This window comes from Tamandua tetradactyla (assembly GCF_023851605.1).
Source record: "Tamandua tetradactyla isolate mTamTet1 chromosome 22 unlocalized genomic scaffold, mTamTet1.pri SUPER_22_unloc_2, whole genome shotgun sequence".
NCBI lineage: Eukaryota > Metazoa > Chordata > Mammalia > Pilosa > Myrmecophagidae > Tamandua > Tamandua tetradactyla.
Window position 1 is genome coordinate 892451 of NW_027518252.1, and position 19144 is coordinate 911594.

A 19144-nucleotide genomic window follows, 5' to 3' on the forward strand; every position below is an offset into this window, starting at 1 on the left:
TATATCAAGTTGTCTCTCAATAATTGCATTGCTAGCATGCTATCTTTGTCAGACTCTCCACATAATGTATCAAGTTCAGCAATGGCTTCATCAAAATCTGTCTTTGCAATAGGGCAGGATTTCTCTGGGGAGTTCAGAATCTCATAACAGAGCACAGAAAATTTAAGGAGGCCCAATCTGGTAGGATGCATTGGTTGTATTCCCTTTTTGTTGATTTCCAATGCTTGTTAATATTAGAGGTTAATTTTTAAATATGTTCACGATCAGTATATGAAAGCAAGAAAATGCTTCTAAGAGAAATTAAATTCTGAGATAAAACAAGTTGGTGAACTAGAGGACATTGTTTTTACCATATATGTTTTATAGTGTCAATGCAATTCCATTTAAAAATCAGAAGAGTTTTTGGAGAAAATCGCATGTTGATTGTGAAATTTACATAGAAATTAAAATAAAAACCTAGAAGAGTGCAAATCACTTTCTATAAAAAAACATAGTTGCAGGTTTTGATGTACCTAATTTCAAGACTTTCTATAAAATATTAAATTTAATCCAATATTAAACACTGTGTGACATTGGCATAAGGATAATAATATAGATTGGTGGTACAGAATAAAAACTCCATAAATAGACTTAAATATATGATTTTTTTTGCAAAATGTCAAAGTAATTTGACAGGGAATAAAAAGACTTTCTTATCTAGCAACAGCTTTTGCTAGATCAACTGGCTACACACATGGAATAAAATAAAACAAATATTATTTCACAACATACATAAAAACTCAAAGTGGATCTGTCAGAGACTTCTGTGTGAAAGATAAAATTGTAAAAATTCTAGAGTAAAATTTTATGACTTTGGAGTAGACCGATATTTCCTAGATATGATACAATAAGAATGAATATTAAGAAAAAGATGACATTTGGACTTTGACAAAATTATTTAAATTTCTGCTCATCAGAAGACAGTGTTGTAAAAATGAAATGTTGTCAAAGCACACCCTTATGAAAATTATATCACATATATGTATGACAAAGAACACTCAAAATTCAGTAAGAAAGTTAACATAAGCCCTATTTTTAAAATGTATAAAGGCCTTGAATAGAAACTTCACAAATGAAGATGATAAAAAAAGATCAGCCTCATTAGTCAGCAGAGAAGTACAAATTAAACCACAATACTTTTTGACTACATACCTCCTGGAACGGCCAGAAGGAGATAGTATACTAAGTGACAAGGAAGTAAACATATGGAACTCTATTCTCGTGGTTTGTATGCATATCCACATTTTTAAGGCTGCCTAATATTCCACATCCTGTCTATGGACATCATAACTAATTTGTAACATTCTATAATTTCTGCCTACTTCCAAAGCCCATTGGTAAAATGTGCAAAATACTGTAAGGGGTCTTGTACTCAAGAATAGCTGCTATTATTTTTATAACTTCACTGCTCCACCTTTCAAATAAGCAATGAAAATATTTAAGACTTACACAAAAATGTCTAATCAGAAAAAGTTTAAGGCTGATAAGAAAATGGAAGCTCCCTCAGTGTTATAAGTCAATAGGAAAACTACATCAAACCTTCCCACTTGGGGATTATATCACCTGCTAATCAAATGGCATTCAGCTTTCTCAATAATAGAGGTTCAGAAAGAGAATGAGGTTAATTGGTTATGGTTGCAAGTGCAAGGAATACAATTCCACATTAATGAATAGCTTTTTTTCTCAACTATGACCCTCCAGAATAAGTGTTTCTAAAACAAAGCCATTCCATCAAAGGAGATAATTAGCTCCTAAGAGAGCAAGTAGCAGCTAAAATGCCGGGTCCCTGAACCTTCTTGGACATCTTGTTGAATGTGCAGGTGCTACTGTTCACATCTCCAGAGCAAGATGCATCAAGGGTGGAGGCACCCATGAAAATGTGTTTCCTCTGTGTTTTCTGCCTTTTGCCCTTCATGAGCGGACCTATTTATATACAGAAGACCAATTCTTCAACTTCTTTCAAGTGAGTACATTCTAAAATGAGTCCCAGGTTTTCTGGAAAACATTTTGAGTTTTAAATTAAAAAAAGAAAAAGATATAGGCTCTTCAGAACACTTTCTTACCAACTGTTGACTTGAATTGACTAGTTTCTCTCCTGGTATGTGGCTGGATTTTTCCCTATTAAAAAGTTATCAATTCCAAGAAATGTTCAGTTTTAAGATGAGATTGTTCATGAATAGTCCCAAACATGATTAAGATGATCTATAAAGTAACTAAGGTTTTTCTTTCAGTGGTAGTGACTCTTCTTAAAGATTGTTCCTTTCCATGTATGTAAAGCATTATTTTATTTACAACACTTTTCAGAATGGAAGTAAAGTATTTTATCCACATGCCATTCCTTCCAAAGATTATAAATACCATTAACCTCATTTAACAGATGAAGATGAGAAGATTCAGAGAAGTCCAGCAATTTAAAGGACTGTGACCAAGGTCTCTGACATCTGGCACCATGCTTTTATCATGAGACTCTATCCTTTAATAGTCAACACACCATGAGGATAAAAACATGTTGAAGTGCACTTCTTTCACAAAAAAAGATGTACAAATGAATATATAATGACACAAAACTCAGTTAATTAGTTTAATACAAACACAAAATGCAGAATCCATTGTGGGAATATGATTTCAATAATATGAGTTTCTGGGGCTTCTTTAAAGTTGAATTAGAAAATTATTCCTTTTTTAGCTTATTTCATTGTTAAATGTTCCTTCTATTACTGTCAATTCTCACTATCCCATAGGCACATAGATTGTCATATAATGGAATATATGAAAGCCCTGTGTGTGTCCCCACACTATTTTCTTATATGTTGTCAATCACTTCTCATAACTACTGTGAGGTGGATATGATATAAGATACCAAGTAATGTACTCAAGCAAATGAAGTTGCAAGCAGAAAAACAAAGAATGCATCTAGTCTGTCTAATTCTAAACTTATATATTTAATGACTGTGGCAGTTTTCAACGTTTTGCAGAAGGCTCTTGGGAATGAGAAAAATGGATAAGGATAGGGAAGGGAAAATGAAGAAATGAGGGAGAGGCCAAAGTGAAGGGTAACTTTTAAGTCATACCACCACTTTTGTAAAATTTTAATGATTCTAGATGCAAGATTTACTTACCATCATACACTAATTAAATAATAAGTGTCATAGTAATATCAGAAGATTATTTGAGCATTGTTTGTTATGATAATAAGGGAAAAAAACAATCAAAATAGGCTAAGAACCTTTGTTCTACCCTTAACATCTCTGTGCTCCTGATAAAACATATTAAGACATATTGAAAAGGTTTTTAGGAGCATTAAACAAGCCAATGTCTGTAAGACACTTAGAACACAAGGTGAAAAATAAGTTTAGCTCATATTATTATTACTATTTTAACCATTACCATCAATATATGAGCCTGTTACCTTATATTAAAAATGGGTGAGAACTGCACATCACACAGGCTGTCTGAAGGATTAAATAAAATCTCACATGCAAAGCTCTTACCTCCATACTGTATACATACCAAGGAATCATTGAAAGGATATATACTATTAGCTATGATAAAGATAATTATATTCAGACAGGAAACAGTTTGAATGCATAACAGTGGCAATTTTACTCTTTCTTTCATTAGCATCACCAATAACCTGCTATTCGTGTGTCCACTGCTACAATTAGTCTCCTATCTAGTTTCTCTGTCACTGGGTTCCACTTTCTTATTGAACTTCAGCCCATTCTTCACTCAAGACATAGAAGGTCTTGCAAGAGCAATATTCCAAAATTACCCTTTTCCCTTGATTCTTCTTTATGCTTCCACTTTTTTTCTCAATGTCTTCCATGAGTCTCTATTTTCTGCAAAGTAGAGTAAATTCCTTAGTCTTACATCCATGCTGTTTATGTCCATGCTCTGTCTACCCTTGCAAGAATCTGTAAACATATTTACTTGTCACTTCTTCTAAATTAGGATGTTAGTCATCAGTAAGCACAGACAATCACCTGCCCTGTGTGTTTGCCAAACTTCTTCATTTCTATGTCCTTTACAGAATTAGACCTGAGAGGCAGCTTTAATAAGTTCCAATAATGCATAACTGTTTTTCCTATCTCAAAATACTCTCATAGGAATGGAAAAATCAATGTAATTCAGATGTTTATTGTCGCTTATAATGGAAAAGCATAATAAATTCAATGTTGTATTAATAAAATTGTTTTACTTTCAGGTAACATTATTAAAAGGCACACAAAATTCATGGAGTATAGAAACAATGTAACAGAGTTTGTTTTATTGGGGCTCACGGAGAACCCTGAGATGCAGAAAATCATATTTGTTGTATTTCTTGTCATCTACATCATCACTGTGGTAGGCAATGGGGTCATTGTGGTCACCATTATTTCCAGTCCATTGTTGGGTTTCCCCATGTATTATTTCCTGGCATATCTCTCCTTTATAGATGCCTGCTATTCCTCTGTCAATACTCCAAAACTGATCATAGATTCACTCTATAAAAAGAAGACCATTCCCTTCAGTGGATGTATGATCCAGGTTTTTTGGGAGCATTTCTTTGGAGGTGCTGAGATCATCCTGCTTACTATGATGGCCTATGACCGCTATGTGGCAATATGTAAGCCTCTGCACTACACCACCATCATGGACCAGCGATTGTGCAGCCTGTTAGTGGGAGTGGCATGGATAGGAGGCTTTCTTCATGCAACCATACAGATCTTCTTCACGTTTCGATTACCCTTCTGTGGCCCTAACATCATAGATCACTTCATGTGTGATCTGAATCCTTTGCTCAGTCTGGCCTGCACTGATACCCACACTCTAGGGCTTTTTGTAGCTGCTAACAGTGGGCTCATCTGTTTGTTAAACTTCATCCTCTTGCTGGTCTCCTATGTGGTCATCCTGCATTCCCTAAAGAACCACAGCTTGGAGGGGCGGCGCAGAGCTCTGTCCACCTGTGTCTCCCACATCACAGTGGTCACCTTATTCTTTGTGCCCTGCATATTTGTGTACATGAGGCCAGTAGCTATTCTATCCATTGATAAAGCAATTGCTGTATTCTACACTAACATAACTCCTATGTTAAATCCCTTAATTTATACCTTAAGAAATGACCAGATGAAAAATGCTATCAGGAGAGTGTGCAGTAGGAACACTGTTTCTGGTTACAAATAAATATCCCGGAAGCCAAATACTTTAACTAAGGAAGTGTCCGAAGGATATCTGGACTTATCTCAACAGGTAATGCTTATGGGAGAAAGAAAAAAAAACAATCACTACAATTCTTAGATTCCGCATTGAAAGAGGCAGAGCTGGGAGCAAGCAATGGGAGGATAATAAAAGTACCTATTGGAAAGGTTTTTAGGGACATTTAGGAGAAAGTTCATGTTTGTATGTTGTTTTGGTTTGATAATACAGAATAAATTAAATTTAGAAAAGAAGATATAACACAAAAGAAAAAAGAAATGGGGGGAAATGTAACAGGAACTTTTTTGTGTGTACTTGGAAAATGCTGCCAAATCGGTCTTAGATTTATTGGCTTCATCCGTGTATATGGATCTATAGAAATTTCTTCTAATAAAAAAGGAAGAACTAATAATATATATTGATATTGATCATTAATATGCAATAATCCAAAGGGGTAGGCATTGCTGCTCTCTCCACTTTACAAGTGAAGAAACTGATAGAAAAGAGAATGCAAAAAATAATACAGACGCATCGAAGAGTCAGAAACCAAGTTTTAAATGATTTCACAGCCATGCTCTTAACAGCTATGAGACACTGCCAGGCAATGATGATGCAAAATCCAAGTAATTATTAGAGTAACTATTAACAGAGAGAATCTACTGGGTACATTGTATATAGTATTTCATTTTCTATAGATATAAAGCTTTTACTTTTTCATTAAGAACTACTTATTTTTATATCACAATTCATGGTCATTCATTGCTTGCAAATTCTTGGTAACTAACTATAATTCAGAGCTATAAAAACAATGGGCATTTAACATCAGAATATGAGGTAATGAGATTGTGCCATGTTCCTAACTTTCCTTGTGGAATTCAGAATTGATCTTTATTATTCATTTAACCTGTCTTATGCTTATAAACCAAAATAAACAATAATGGTTCAAATAATGTAAGGCTCCAAAAGTGATCATAGATTCACTCTCAGTGCAATAGTTGTCAGAAATGCAATTATTTTTGTAAGGTAGCACAATGTGAAGTACACAATAATTCCTGAATTTTTGTATACAAGTATTAATCACATAAATAAATTGAATAAAATATTTGGCATAAAAATAGTATGAAATACTGGAGAATTTTTTCCTACCTTTATCTTATTCAGATTCAAAGGAGAAATTTAGCAAGGTATTATGGATGTACACACTTTTATTTTTTTATTTTCCATCCTTGATTAAACTCAGAAATGAGAAGGAAATTGAAACAGATTCCCAGCTATAAGAAAATAATTTACCACGGTATTGTCTCTGCTGTGAACAAACTTTCATTATCTTACAAATGTTGTCTGTTTATGTACTGTTTCTCTGTTACTCCATTTACTTTCTGGTAATATTTCATTGTTAAATGTGGTTTTGAAAAATATATGTCTCTATCTACACATGTCATCATATTCTGTTATTTCCTTCATTAATTAAGCAATAAATATGTTTGAGCCTAAGAAATGTGACAGTTGTTGGGCTTTGGCAGAGAGCAAAGAGAGACCCAGATCTTACCTTATAGAGTGTTTTGGTTTGCTAAAGCTGCCAGAATGCAACATAACAAAAATGGATTGGCTTTTATAAAGGGGATTTCTTAGGCTATGAATTTACAGTTCTGAGGCCATAGAAATGTCTAAATTTAAGGCATCAATAAGATGATATTCAGATTCTGAATAAAGGCAACTAGCATCTGGAAATCCTGCCAGCTGGGAAGACATATAGTTGGTGTTGCTGGTCCCTGTCCTGATTAGTTGCTTCTGATTCCAGTTGCTTTCTCTAGGTGTCTTGTGAATCTTCTCTTAAAGTTTCTGGGACATTTCTCTTTCTAAGTCTGTGGGCCCTCTCTTAGCTTTTCAGGGGCAAAATTTGGATTTCATCTCTTATCTTTCCTTGGCTCTCTTCAGGTTCTGGGTCCTTCAGGTTCTGTGGGTCCTTGCTTATCATTCTCTGGGGCATTTCTTTTGGAGGTCTCTCCAAAATGTCTCTCTCTTGAAGGACTCCAGTAAACAAATTAAGACCCACATTGAATGGGTAGGGTGACTTGTCCATGGAAACAACCTAACCAAAGTGGTTCCACAAGATTGGGTTAAAATAACTCAGCTTTTCTGGAGTACACAATGAATTCAAATGAGTACATTCCACCCTATGTACCCCCAGAATAAATGTTCTTTCCATATAACAAATAAATTCGTTTCATCACAATATCACAAAAGCCTTAAAACATTTCAGTAACAATGCAAATATACAAATTCAAAAACAGTACAAATTTCCATCAAAATCAGCTAAAAGCTCAGCTTCTCCTAAGATAAAATTCTCCTCTGGCTGTCGACCTGTGAAACTTAGAACAAGTTAGCTCTTCCACAACAATGCTCATTTTTGCCAAATTCTATTCCACTTTAAAACAAGTGTCAGATTCCTTCCAGTTGCAATGACATATTCATAATTTTAGCATTCATATTTCTCCCAGCAGTCTCTTCAAAGCAGTCTAGGCCTTTTCTATCAAATTCTCCACAATTCTTCCATAATCTTTCCCTTATACCTTTTAAATCCATACCAGTTGTGCTGGTTTGAAGCTATTATATAACCCCAGAAAAGCTATGTCCTTTAATCCTCATTCAAAATCACTGCAATATCTTTCTGATTGTTTCCAAAGAGATGTGAGCCACCCAATTGCAGGTAGTAATTTTTGATTAAGTGGTTTCCTTAGAGCTGTGTCTCCACCCATTCAAGTTGGTGTTGTTTACTGGAGCCCTTTAAGGGGAAACCATTTTGGAAAGCACAAACAGAACCAGCAGAGCCCATGCTTCATCTTGGAGATGAAAAAGAAACACACCTCTGGGGAGCTTCATGAAATAGGGGACTGGGAGAGAAAGCTAGCAGACTTTGCCATGTGCCCTTCCAGCTAAGAAAGAAACCACAGATTTCATTAGTCTTTCTTGAGTGAAGGTAACCACTTATTGGTGCCTTAATTTGGACATTTTCATATCCTTGCCTTAATTTGGACATTTTTATGGCCTTCAAACTGTAAACTTGCAACTTAGTAAATTCCCCCTTTTTAAAAGTCATTCTGTTTCTGGTATATCACATTCTGGCAGCTTACTAACCATAAAACCAGTATTCCGGGTATTTTCAAATCATACCACCCCACTTCTCTGGTACCAAATCTGTTTTTGTTTGTTAAAGATATCAGAATGTAATATACCAGAAATGGATTGGCTTTTATAAAGGGGATTCATTAGGTTAAAATTTTAAAGTTCTAATGTAATGAAAATGCCCAAATTTAAGGTATCAACAAAATGATACTTGGATTGAAGAAAGGTGACTGGCATCTGGAACATCTCTGTCAGCTGGGAAAGCATGTGCCTGGGGTCTTCTGGTCCTGACCCCCAGTTTATTTCTTTCAGCTTCTGATTTCATTGGTTTTCTCTCTGTCCTGCAAGTCTTTTCTTAACATGTCCAGGAAGCATCTCTTGTTAAGTGCTGTGGGTCCTCTCTTACTTCTCAGGGACAAAATTTGAATTTAATCTCTTAGCTTCTCCTGGCTCTCTCCAGGTTCTGGGCCCTCCAGGTTATGTGGGTCCTTGCTTAGCTTCTTGTAGGGCATTTCTCTCTGAGTTTTCTCCAAAATATCTCTCTATTAAAGGCCTCCAGTAAGCAGAATAAGACTTACCTTGAATAGATGGGGTCACATCTCCATGGAAACAACATAATAAAAGTATTCCAACAAACAATACATCTGCTCCCACAAGATTAAATTAAAATAATGTGGCTTTTCTGGGGTAGATAACAGATTCAAACCAGGAACTGGTTTTTATCATAGAAAAAACACAGTCTTTAATAGCTAAACCTGCCTGATTTCACCTGGTACAGAGAAACAAATCTTTTTGCTTTAATGGAAAGGTGAATTTTATTATAGGTGCACATGTTGGGAACTGGAGTGAAAAATTTTGCAAGACCAGATCAGAGAGAGGAGGGTTATATTGACTTTCATAATCCCAAACAGACAAGATATGACCAGAATCCAGAAGAAAGTAGAAGGAAAAAATAAAAACAAGAACAAGAAAAAAATAGAAAAGGAAAACTTGTTTGTTGAGCATATCCTATTATTTTTCAGGTTGTCCCTTCGTTCATGCCTGTTTTTCAAGGTGGGGAAGGTGCTAGTTATCATATTATTTGGTGTTGTCTTTTGCAGTGCCCTGTAGGCAACAGTGGGAGGGTTTCTAGGAAAAGAGATTAAGTTTTTTTTGAGATTATATAAACAGAAAGCCATCTCAACAAAGGCTTTTGTACTTATATTTATTCAAGGCTGCTAAGTGAAATCCTAATAAATGGTTTTCTAGTTGCTAAAAACTACTCTAATCATTTTCCAAGTAAAGGATTATATTGAACATTTTTCCTATGTAGCTATGAATCCCCCCATTTATACATTTTCTTATTCTCCAGAAGCAACATTTTGTGAGCATTTCTTATAAATGAACATGGGCAAGGGCTCCATCTTCTATAATTACTTCTTGCTGAGCAAGGGTGAAGAAGTTTATATATAGTCTGGAAGGTGTTCTGGACATAAACCCACAGTTACAATATACATGATAGCAAAACAAACATTTGACAAGCAAAATAAAAGCCATGTTAATAAAAGTTATTCTCCATTTCATGGGTAAATTCATTAACCACTTAAAAAATGAGCTTAATTTACTATAGCTTTTAACATGGTCAATATCACCTTGCATACAATTTAGGATTGAATATATATATATATATACAGCACAGCACTTAACACTAATTAATGCACAAGTCTTTTCCTCAGCTGCAGTGGGTGTTAAGCTTATAATATTATAGATGCTACCCCTCATAGAGGTAGGTCTTGGTGTTAATTGTGTCTTTTTAGATTTTGACCACATAACTCTGGCAATTTTAGCTTCAGGAGATATGTTCTTTGTACAATCGTTGTAGTGCAGCATCAGTGGTCCTCAGGAAAACAGGATGGTGGGCTCCAGGGTCCCATTAGACTTTCTTATAGCACTCTCCAATACTTGCAACAGAGGTAGCCTTGAGGAGACCCTCCAATACTTGCAACAGAGGTAGCCTTCAGGAGACCCTCCAATACTTACAACAGAGATAGCCTTGAGGAGTGTCTACTGAAGAAGTAAAGCAACTGGGTCTTTTCTGACAGGCAAAGGTAAAAATGCCTGCAATAACAAGGTGTTTTCAGTAAAAGCATGTTCCCATCTACTTCTGGAGCATGTCGAAGTGATATGTTTGATACCTTTACAACTTTAGGGACCTCAGAAATGGGACTATAACTCAGAAGAGGAGATACCTTGACAATGCTAAGAGCCTGATTCAACATGTTAACACTTCAATTAAAACAGTTCAATTTATTCTCTACATTTTTATTAGGGTTATGTTAGTTAATGGGTAGAATATAATTTATATACTTTCCTTGCTTCTTTTTAAACATCTTTTTTGTTGAAGATGAAGCTCTGACTTGTAGCTAATTGCCAGAAATTTTAGAGAAGCATTAGAGCAAAACAATTTAATTGACAAGGGCATTTGGATGCTTCTGGAACATATAGCATCTTTTAAAATAATTAAAATTATAACTAGCAACATTAATTTGTTGTTTAATATTTTGCATATCAGTAACCAACAGAAGGTCAGAAAATCTCTTCTAATTTTATAATATTGTCTAACCATTTCTTATGCAACTTATATTAAATGAACTCAACTATCTTTATCACTTCATTTATTACAAAGTGAAAGAACAAATCCTTTGCGACTATTTAGAATAAAATGATATTCTTTTGAATTTGATTTTGCAAAGCAAAAGTTGAAATTGTCAAGTTTGAAACAATATTTGAATTTTTTATTCAACTAAAGTCAAGGAAAATATTTAGCTCTCTTAAAAGTAAGAAGATTTTATATTCTTAAACAACCAAGGACATGATAAAGTCAACAAAAAGTACAAGACATGTTACTGATAATGCAGACTTTTTGCCTAAAAAATTATAGCTTTTTGCTAAAACAGACAAATTGTTTAGGAGAACTTTGTCATGTTAACAAAACTAAATTTTAGTACATTTAGATTACTAAATTCAGCATATCTTTGATTCTAATGCTTTTAAAAAATTTGTAGGTAGATCAATCAAAATTTTCCTAACTTTGACTATAATTAACCTTTCTTCAAACTTCCTGTGATTTTTATGTTTATTGCAGTGTTGTTTTGCATTTTCTGGTTTTTTATTCTGTAATAGCCAGTGATTTAGGACAAAATTCTTTCTTTTCCCTTTTAACAAAAACACATCCTTTATTCTTTACATACCAAAGTTTCTAAAACAATTTTGCGAATTTTCCCCAAGAAAACCTCTTACAACATACAATTAACATTAAAATCAACTTGTTAGAATAGCACAAAATACTTAAAACACTTTAGTCAGTGTATTTTGAAATGGTTATATAAAATCTTTTCACAAGGACTAATGCAGCATATAGGTATTACATTGTTTCCTCTGAAAAACAGTGATTTAATCCATGAAGATATTTTATTTTTACAGTTTTTTTAATCTCTAGGGGCATATTAAATTTATGTATATGTCCACTATTATAGGGTACCAAATGAGGATAAAGTCCAAAAACACATTTCCCAATCTTATATAAGTTATTAAATCAGAGTATTTGAGAGGCATTCCTAATGCTTTTGCTAATTGCCACCTGTTGGCTGTTTTTTTATGCATCTTAAGGCTGCCTCCTCAGGAGGGACATATTAGGAAGATATAGGGTAAAATATTTTCCTCTTGGTTACTAAGAGAAGTTTTCCCAATTCAATTAATTCCCTGGGAGATTATTCCCTGACAGCCATAGTTTTATTTGTTGGCCAAATAGGGCTGTTAGAATGACTTTGCACCAGTCTAACAATTTGCACATTTGCTAATTTTTTTTTATTTGTGCCAATTATTTCTTGATGTCCTCCCAGGGATTCCAGGTTTTTGGATCCCAATCCTTTTTAGCTAACATAGCTTTAACCCATGGCTGGATCTTTTTTCTGTCCTCCTAATTTTAAAAACTGACTGCCCAGCAGTTCTGTATCATTTTAGTTCTCATCTAGTGCTCTGGAAAGCCTGTCACTACAGTAAACATGGAAGTCCACATATCTCTTTCTAACTTTAAAATTTCCTACAACTTGCAGATTTTTCTGTCTTTCTTGAGACAGTCTGCCATAGCTAGCTGTACTTCACATAATGGCCAGCCAACTGCACCTACAGTGCATCTGTTATCTTTACTAAATTTCATAGCATTTTCTCTCAAAAAACATTTAAGTTGGATAATTACCTGAAGGTCCAAAGTCCCATCTTCTGGTCACTGTGCCCCTTTACTTAATTTATATTATAATCACACAGAGCTGCAATAATGCACTTACAATGTCATTTTAAATGATGTTTTTTAAATGTAGGCAGATCATTAAGGATAATTGCCAAGGGAGATGAAGCCAGCACACTCTGAGAGTTTCCCATCGGCAATACCAACAGAAGCCATGGAGGCAGAACATGAGTTGAAGCACTTAGAACACATGGGCTTCCCATAAAACTGCAGACAGTAACTGCATACAATCAGCTGGAGAATCACAAACCTGGGGTCATGGATACTGGGGTTCTAGCCCACCATGTCATGAAAGGCCCCAGGATTAACTCAATAGCCTTTTTGCACAAGAGGCTAACTTAAACTAAAGAAAATAAAGTGAGCATGAAAAGCAAAAGATAACGTGCTTACTCAGCATGGGGAAGCTCTTGATTGCAAAGTTGCCTTCACCCACACATGCCTGGTGTCCACCTGTGGCAGCCACATCTACTCAGACCCTCCAGAGTCCTGTTCCTCCAGGAAGAATTCCTGGGCAGTTGCTAAGCACAGGGCTGATGGGTCTATGAGAGCCCCACAGCTGATGACATAAATCAGGGTTGTATTTAACACAGCAGACCTCCTGACTAGCTTACCAAATTGTTACCATAAGAAAATATCATCTTTAATAGTTAGACCTCCCTGATCCCACATCAAACAGAGAAACAAGTTTTATTGTCTTGGTAAGAAAGTGAATTTTACTACAGGTGCACATGTAAGGAACTGGAAGAAAAATTTTCCAAGACCAGTTCAAGTCAAGGAGGGTGATTTTGGCTTTTATAACCCCAGACAAAGGAATGGCCAGAAGAAAGCACAATTAAATATAAGAAAAATAAAGAGGAAAATAGAAGAGGAAAAGCTGTTCTTTGAGCATATCTTGTTAATTTTGAGGTTCTACCCTCTTTCAGTCCTGTTTTTCAAGGAACGGAAGGCACTACTTATCATACGGTATTTTTCTTTGCATCATCCTGTAGGCAATGTTCAGATGGTAAGATTTTTGAGATTAGACAAGCAGCAAGCCATTTCAACAAAGACTTTTTATGCTTAAAATAACTCTATGCTGCCTGAAGGTAGATATCATAATAAGTAGTTTTCCAGCTACTGAAGAGTATTCTAAACATTTTCCAGCCAAAAGATTATATTGACTATTTTTTTCTAAGTAACTAGCTATTAACTGTAGAGCTTCAGAGAGCTTATTACCCATTATGAGACCTTCTGCATAGGTAGGGTAGGACATAAAACAGCCTGGGGAACTATGAAAGCACATGGGAGGGATACCTAGCAAAAGCCACAAAAGGATTAGGAAAGATTTCCTAGATAAAAGACATAAAATATGAGACTTGACAAAGGAAAGACTATCCACAGAGTCAATAAGTATGAGGCATATATAACAAAAGCCTGGAGATCAAATAGAGTATGAAATAATATTGAATTATTATTAGTTCAGTATAGGTGAAGTTACTAACACATGTATACATTCAATAATTATTTACAGCCTCCCCATTGTGTGTCATGCACTGTGCTGGCCAATGTGAGGTTAAAGGTACAAAAAATCAAGCCAGGAAGCTGAAGAAATAAGACTGAGGAAGTCAAGAAATTTCTTATATTTCTGCTATGAACAATGGGGGATAAACACCAAACAAGTAAGTGAGGAAAGTGAGACTTGAAATTTGGAATGATAACTCTATTGTGTAGGAATAAGACTGGAATCAGGAACACATTCAAGAGGCTATCTCACTGACTTAGGTGTGAAAAATTAAAACTTGAATTCTGTTGGTGCCAATGGGAATTCAGACTGTGTTGGACATAACTGTGGTCAGCATGAATCTCCTTCACCAGGCCTCGGCCCCATGGCCAGCTGCTTTGGTTCCAGACTACAAGTATCACATAGCTCCATACTTATTTGGATATATGTACCAGATGAAATGAAAACTGGCTTGTTTGAAGGATATTTGTACTACCCCAGGACCCACCAAGTCACAATGACTGACTGACATAGGGGTACTGAGCTGGCTTGAAATGATGTATGTTCCCTAGAAAAGCCATACTTTAATCCTAACCCCATTTTGTAAAGGCAGCCATTTCTTCTAATCCTTGTTCAGCATTGTATGTTTGAAAATATAATTAGATCATATCCCTGGAGATGTGATTTAATCAAGAGTGGTTGTTAAACTGGATTAGGTGGAGGTGTGTCTCCACCCATCTGGGTGGGTCTTGATTAGTTTCTGAAGTCCTATAAAAGAAGAAACATTTTGGAGAATGAGAGGGGTTCTGAGTGAGCAGAATGAAATGCCCACAAGAAGCACCAAGCCCACCAGCCAGAGACCTTTAGAAACAAAGAAGGAAAATGCCTCCCAGGAGCTTCATGAAAGGAAGCCAGGAGAGAAAGCTAGCAAATGATGGCATGTTCACCACATGCCTTTCCAGATGAGAGAGAAATCCTGACCCTGTTCACCATATGCCTTCTCATTTGAGAGAGAGAGACCGTGAACTTCAGTGGCCTTCTTAAACCAAGGTATGTTTCCATGGATGCCTTTGATTGGACATTTCTATAGGCTTGTTTGATTGGGACATTATCTTGGCCTTAGAACTGTAAACTAGCAATTTATTAAATTCCCCTTTTTAAGAGCTGTTCTGTTTCTGATATATTGCATTCTGGAAGCTAGCAAAGTAGAACAGGTCCAAAAGTCTGGACAACTTGCCTCAAATTGAAACAGCTCTGTAGTGCTATGCATTTCCCAGAGTTGCTCTGGCTCTATGCTGAAGCCAGAATCCAGTAGAGACCATACATTTTCTTTACTTTCCTATTGTCTGCAACATTTAACCCATCTCCTATAAATCACTTTCATAAAAATGTCCATGTCATAATGTGAATCTAAGGAATCTGAGCTATAATGGAGAAATAAAAAAAGGTTCAAATATTTAGGAGTTATTACCAAAGCAAAATGAGATTTGCTAACTGCCATGGTTTTCCAAACCCCAAACAAACTAACTCCTGCAAATCCTAAAGAATACCCAGGGCTCTATCAGAGATTCTACAAAGGTTCCATGCACTATGATTACTTTCCAGAAACCTACAACCTCCAGATGGGTTCCTAGGCCAGAAAGGTCCTGAAACCCAGGGGACCAACCTCTCCAGAACATCAACTAGTTCCATCACCCATCCTGTATCAACAGCCAATATGAAAAAGTTAAAATGGCCATAGTCCAAATACCCTTAAAAATTGGAAGAAAGATCAAAGCAGAAGGAGTTATGATAAAGAAGACAGGATTTAACAAATGAATATGACTTTTGAACCACTTTATCAATATTTCTTTTAGTCTCCAGAGTCTTAGAGCAGCTAGAAGGAAAAAGTAAAATTGTGGAACTGTGACCCATACCAAACTCTGAAATCTAATCTATAACTAATTGTGATGTGCTTTGATATTTATTGCTTTTTCTCATGTATGTTATATTTCACAATAAAAATTTTAAAAAAAGCAAAATGTAAGATACAATGAAGATTAGAGAGAGAAAGGACATGAATGAGATCTATGTTTTGGCTTAGATCACTGAATGGAGGGAAAATCAGGATGGAACACAAGATGAGTGCTGTTTGGAAGATGATGGGGTGTGATAACATGGATGACATCTGTGGTAGTTAGATTCAGTTGTCAGCTTGGCCAGTTGAAGATGCCTAGCTAAATTGATGTGGGCATGAGCCGATGGCATGTGAACCTCAGTTGCTCCTGATTACATCTGCAGTCAGCTAGGAGGCATGTCTGCTGCAGTGAATGACGTCTGAGTTAATTGGCTCATGCTTACATGAGAGAGCTCAATCTAATCACTGGAAGTCTTTTAAGGAGGATTCAGAAGAGACAGGTTCTCTTCCTGCTTTGGCTGGTGAACCTCTCCTGTGGAGTTCATCCAGACCCTCCATTGGAATCCTGGGCTTCACAGCCTGCCCTGCAGATTTTGGACTCTGTGTTCCCACAGTCATGTGAGACACTTATAAATTTTATATTTGTGAGTGTTCCCTGTTGATTCTGTTCTCTAGAGAACCCTAATTAATACAACATCTAAGTAGCAATGTTCAGTAGACATTGAATAGATGGATTTGATCCACAAAAATAAGAACTGGACAGAAGAAATGTAGAATTCTTGACCACATAGACAGTTATTAAATCCATGAAAACACTAACCATTAACTTAGAAGAGTGCACAAGGTGAGAAGAGAAGAGGGAATAGAATTTCCTTATGTGACTGATGGAACCACGGGTGATTGTCAATGGTCTATTAAATGATCCATAGGCATTTTTTTATGTTTCCAGATTAAAGTTTTTCATAGTTGCACAGTATCCTAACTTGTGGATATAACATACACTTACATTTCTTATGAATTATCACCATCATGAAAAATGCCATGTGGAATATCTTTGCACCTGAATTTTTAAACTCAGATCTGATTATTTCTTTATGATAAATTACCAGAAGTGGAAAATCTAAGACAAGTGAACATTTGCCAACTGCCCTCAGGAGGTCTGTTTCAATTTATTCAGCAATCAAAAATGGATGAATATACCTTTTTCCCCACAAAACTTCCAACGTTGGTATGGTTACCTTTTCCTTTCAATCTGATACATTATTATGGCATCTTTGTCACCACCTTCCTTTTCACTTGTCCCTTGAATCTTTGGCCATTTCATTGCTCCATAGCAAAAGAATGGGTAGTTGTTCTGCTCTCTTTCCTATCTGCCAGGAGTTCAGTGTGGGAAAAGGTGGAAATGACTAGACCTGTGCAGCTGGACATGTGTGAGTAGAATGCTGAGGGTTGTAAATTATTTTCCTAGACCATTTGCAGGGCTGAGGTCACATGCAAAACAACCAGACTACAAAAATCTCACCAGTTACTAAGTGCCAAGAGATGCACATATCTTAAAACATCCAATGTTATAGAACTAGTATGTTCAACTGTACATTTTTACCCTTTTAAAAAATTTAACTTTGGATCAACCATCTACACACAACTCCAGATATGGAAGAATTAAATAATATCCCTTATGGGAAAGGGGGGTGGTTATGAACCCTGTCCCAATATTGTATATATGTTCAATTGTGAACAGTTTTGTTAGGAGACCAAAGCGTTCATCATGTTTTTAGAGGAGTCCAAGAAATTATTAAGAATCAGTGATGTGGAGAAAATTCTAACTGGTTATAATTGCCATGTACAAGAGCTAGGCAAGTAATATGAATGAGTGAAGTGGGTGAGTTACTAGGCAATAGTGAATGATGGGGCCTGTGGCACCCTCCAGTGCATTTGCCTCAACTGAAGGGAGCAGCTGTCTCTCAGGAACATACCAATTGTTGCCACATGGGAATGTAGGCCAAGTGTTTCCATACATTAAGATTTTTCAGAAGAACATAGAAATATGGATTTTCAATGAAATCCTCCAAGGATTAAATTACTGCAATAATTTAAAGTTAGACAAACAAATGGGACAAATGGGTGACTAATTTGACCTTCAGGTTGCTAGGCTTAAAAAGCTCAGGAATTTCAAAACATAATTAAACACAGAAATGAAAGCAAGTAAATGTTCTCTTTAGGTTCCTAATAAGCCAAGAACACCAGGGCCATTTATAAAAACACTCCCTAAAGCATTCTAGTCTAACTGGAGTTTGGCAGTAGATAATTTCAGTGGCCAAATGCTACACATCTTTAAGCAATGCAGTTGCTGATTGCAGGAGATCTCAGCACCCCTTTCCCTTTACCCCAGCCAATGTCTGCTATCTACATAGATGAGTACCAGGTCTCTTCAGTGTCAGTGATAAAAAAAATATTCTAAAAGGAGGCATTTCAAGAGTCCTGGTTGTATGGTTACATAAACCTTGATTTTCTAGTTGACAATGCTAAATGACTGTCACACCACATCTTACTTATTTCCAGAACTAAGGCACATACAAGAAATCCCAGCCCTCATGGATCCTTTTTGGTGCCTACCATGCCCAGACAAATTTCATTTCCATAATCCATATTAATTTTGAACTATGCAAGAGAGCTTGCTCTTTAAAGGAACACTGTAACATAATGACCAAGAAGGGAAAAGCATTTCCAAATTCAACTGTCACAAGTTCAGATTTTAAAAATACTGGGCTTTTAAAATATGGTTGAAGTCATACTTAAACCTTCCCACAGCAACTGATTGCTGGTCCCTATGGTGAATTTTTGGGGCAGATGTAGGAAGTTCTGAAGTATGCAGAGTAGAAATGCCTGGGGACTGGAGAACAGAGGAACTCCTAAGGCAGCAGCTGAGAGCTCAGGGGGAAGAACCACAGTTGTTGGGAAACAGAAGAGTGACCTACTGAAAACATGATCAAAACCAATATCCACATTTTGCCTGAGGATATAGACTGATATTTCAGTGATCAAGTATGCCTGTTTTTATTATTTATTTAGTTAGTTAGTTAGTTTTCCCTGCATAGAATTTTATTTATAATACATTGAAAATGGCATCTTCCTCTCAAGA

At 36.0% G+C, this 19144-nt stretch overlaps 1 protein-coding gene across 1 annotated transcript; it reads left to right on the top strand.

The window, feature by feature from the left end:
- The first annotated feature begins 4272 nt into the window (after window positions 1-4272).
- On the top strand, window positions 4273-5202 carry LOC143672953 (olfactory receptor 4C46-like). Its single transcript, XM_077147372.1, has one exon. The coding sequence runs from the start codon at window positions 4273-4275 to the stop codon at window positions 5200-5202; it is 930 nt and encodes a 309-aa protein (XP_077003487.1).
- The last annotated feature ends 13942 nt before the right edge of the window (window positions 5203-19144 follow it).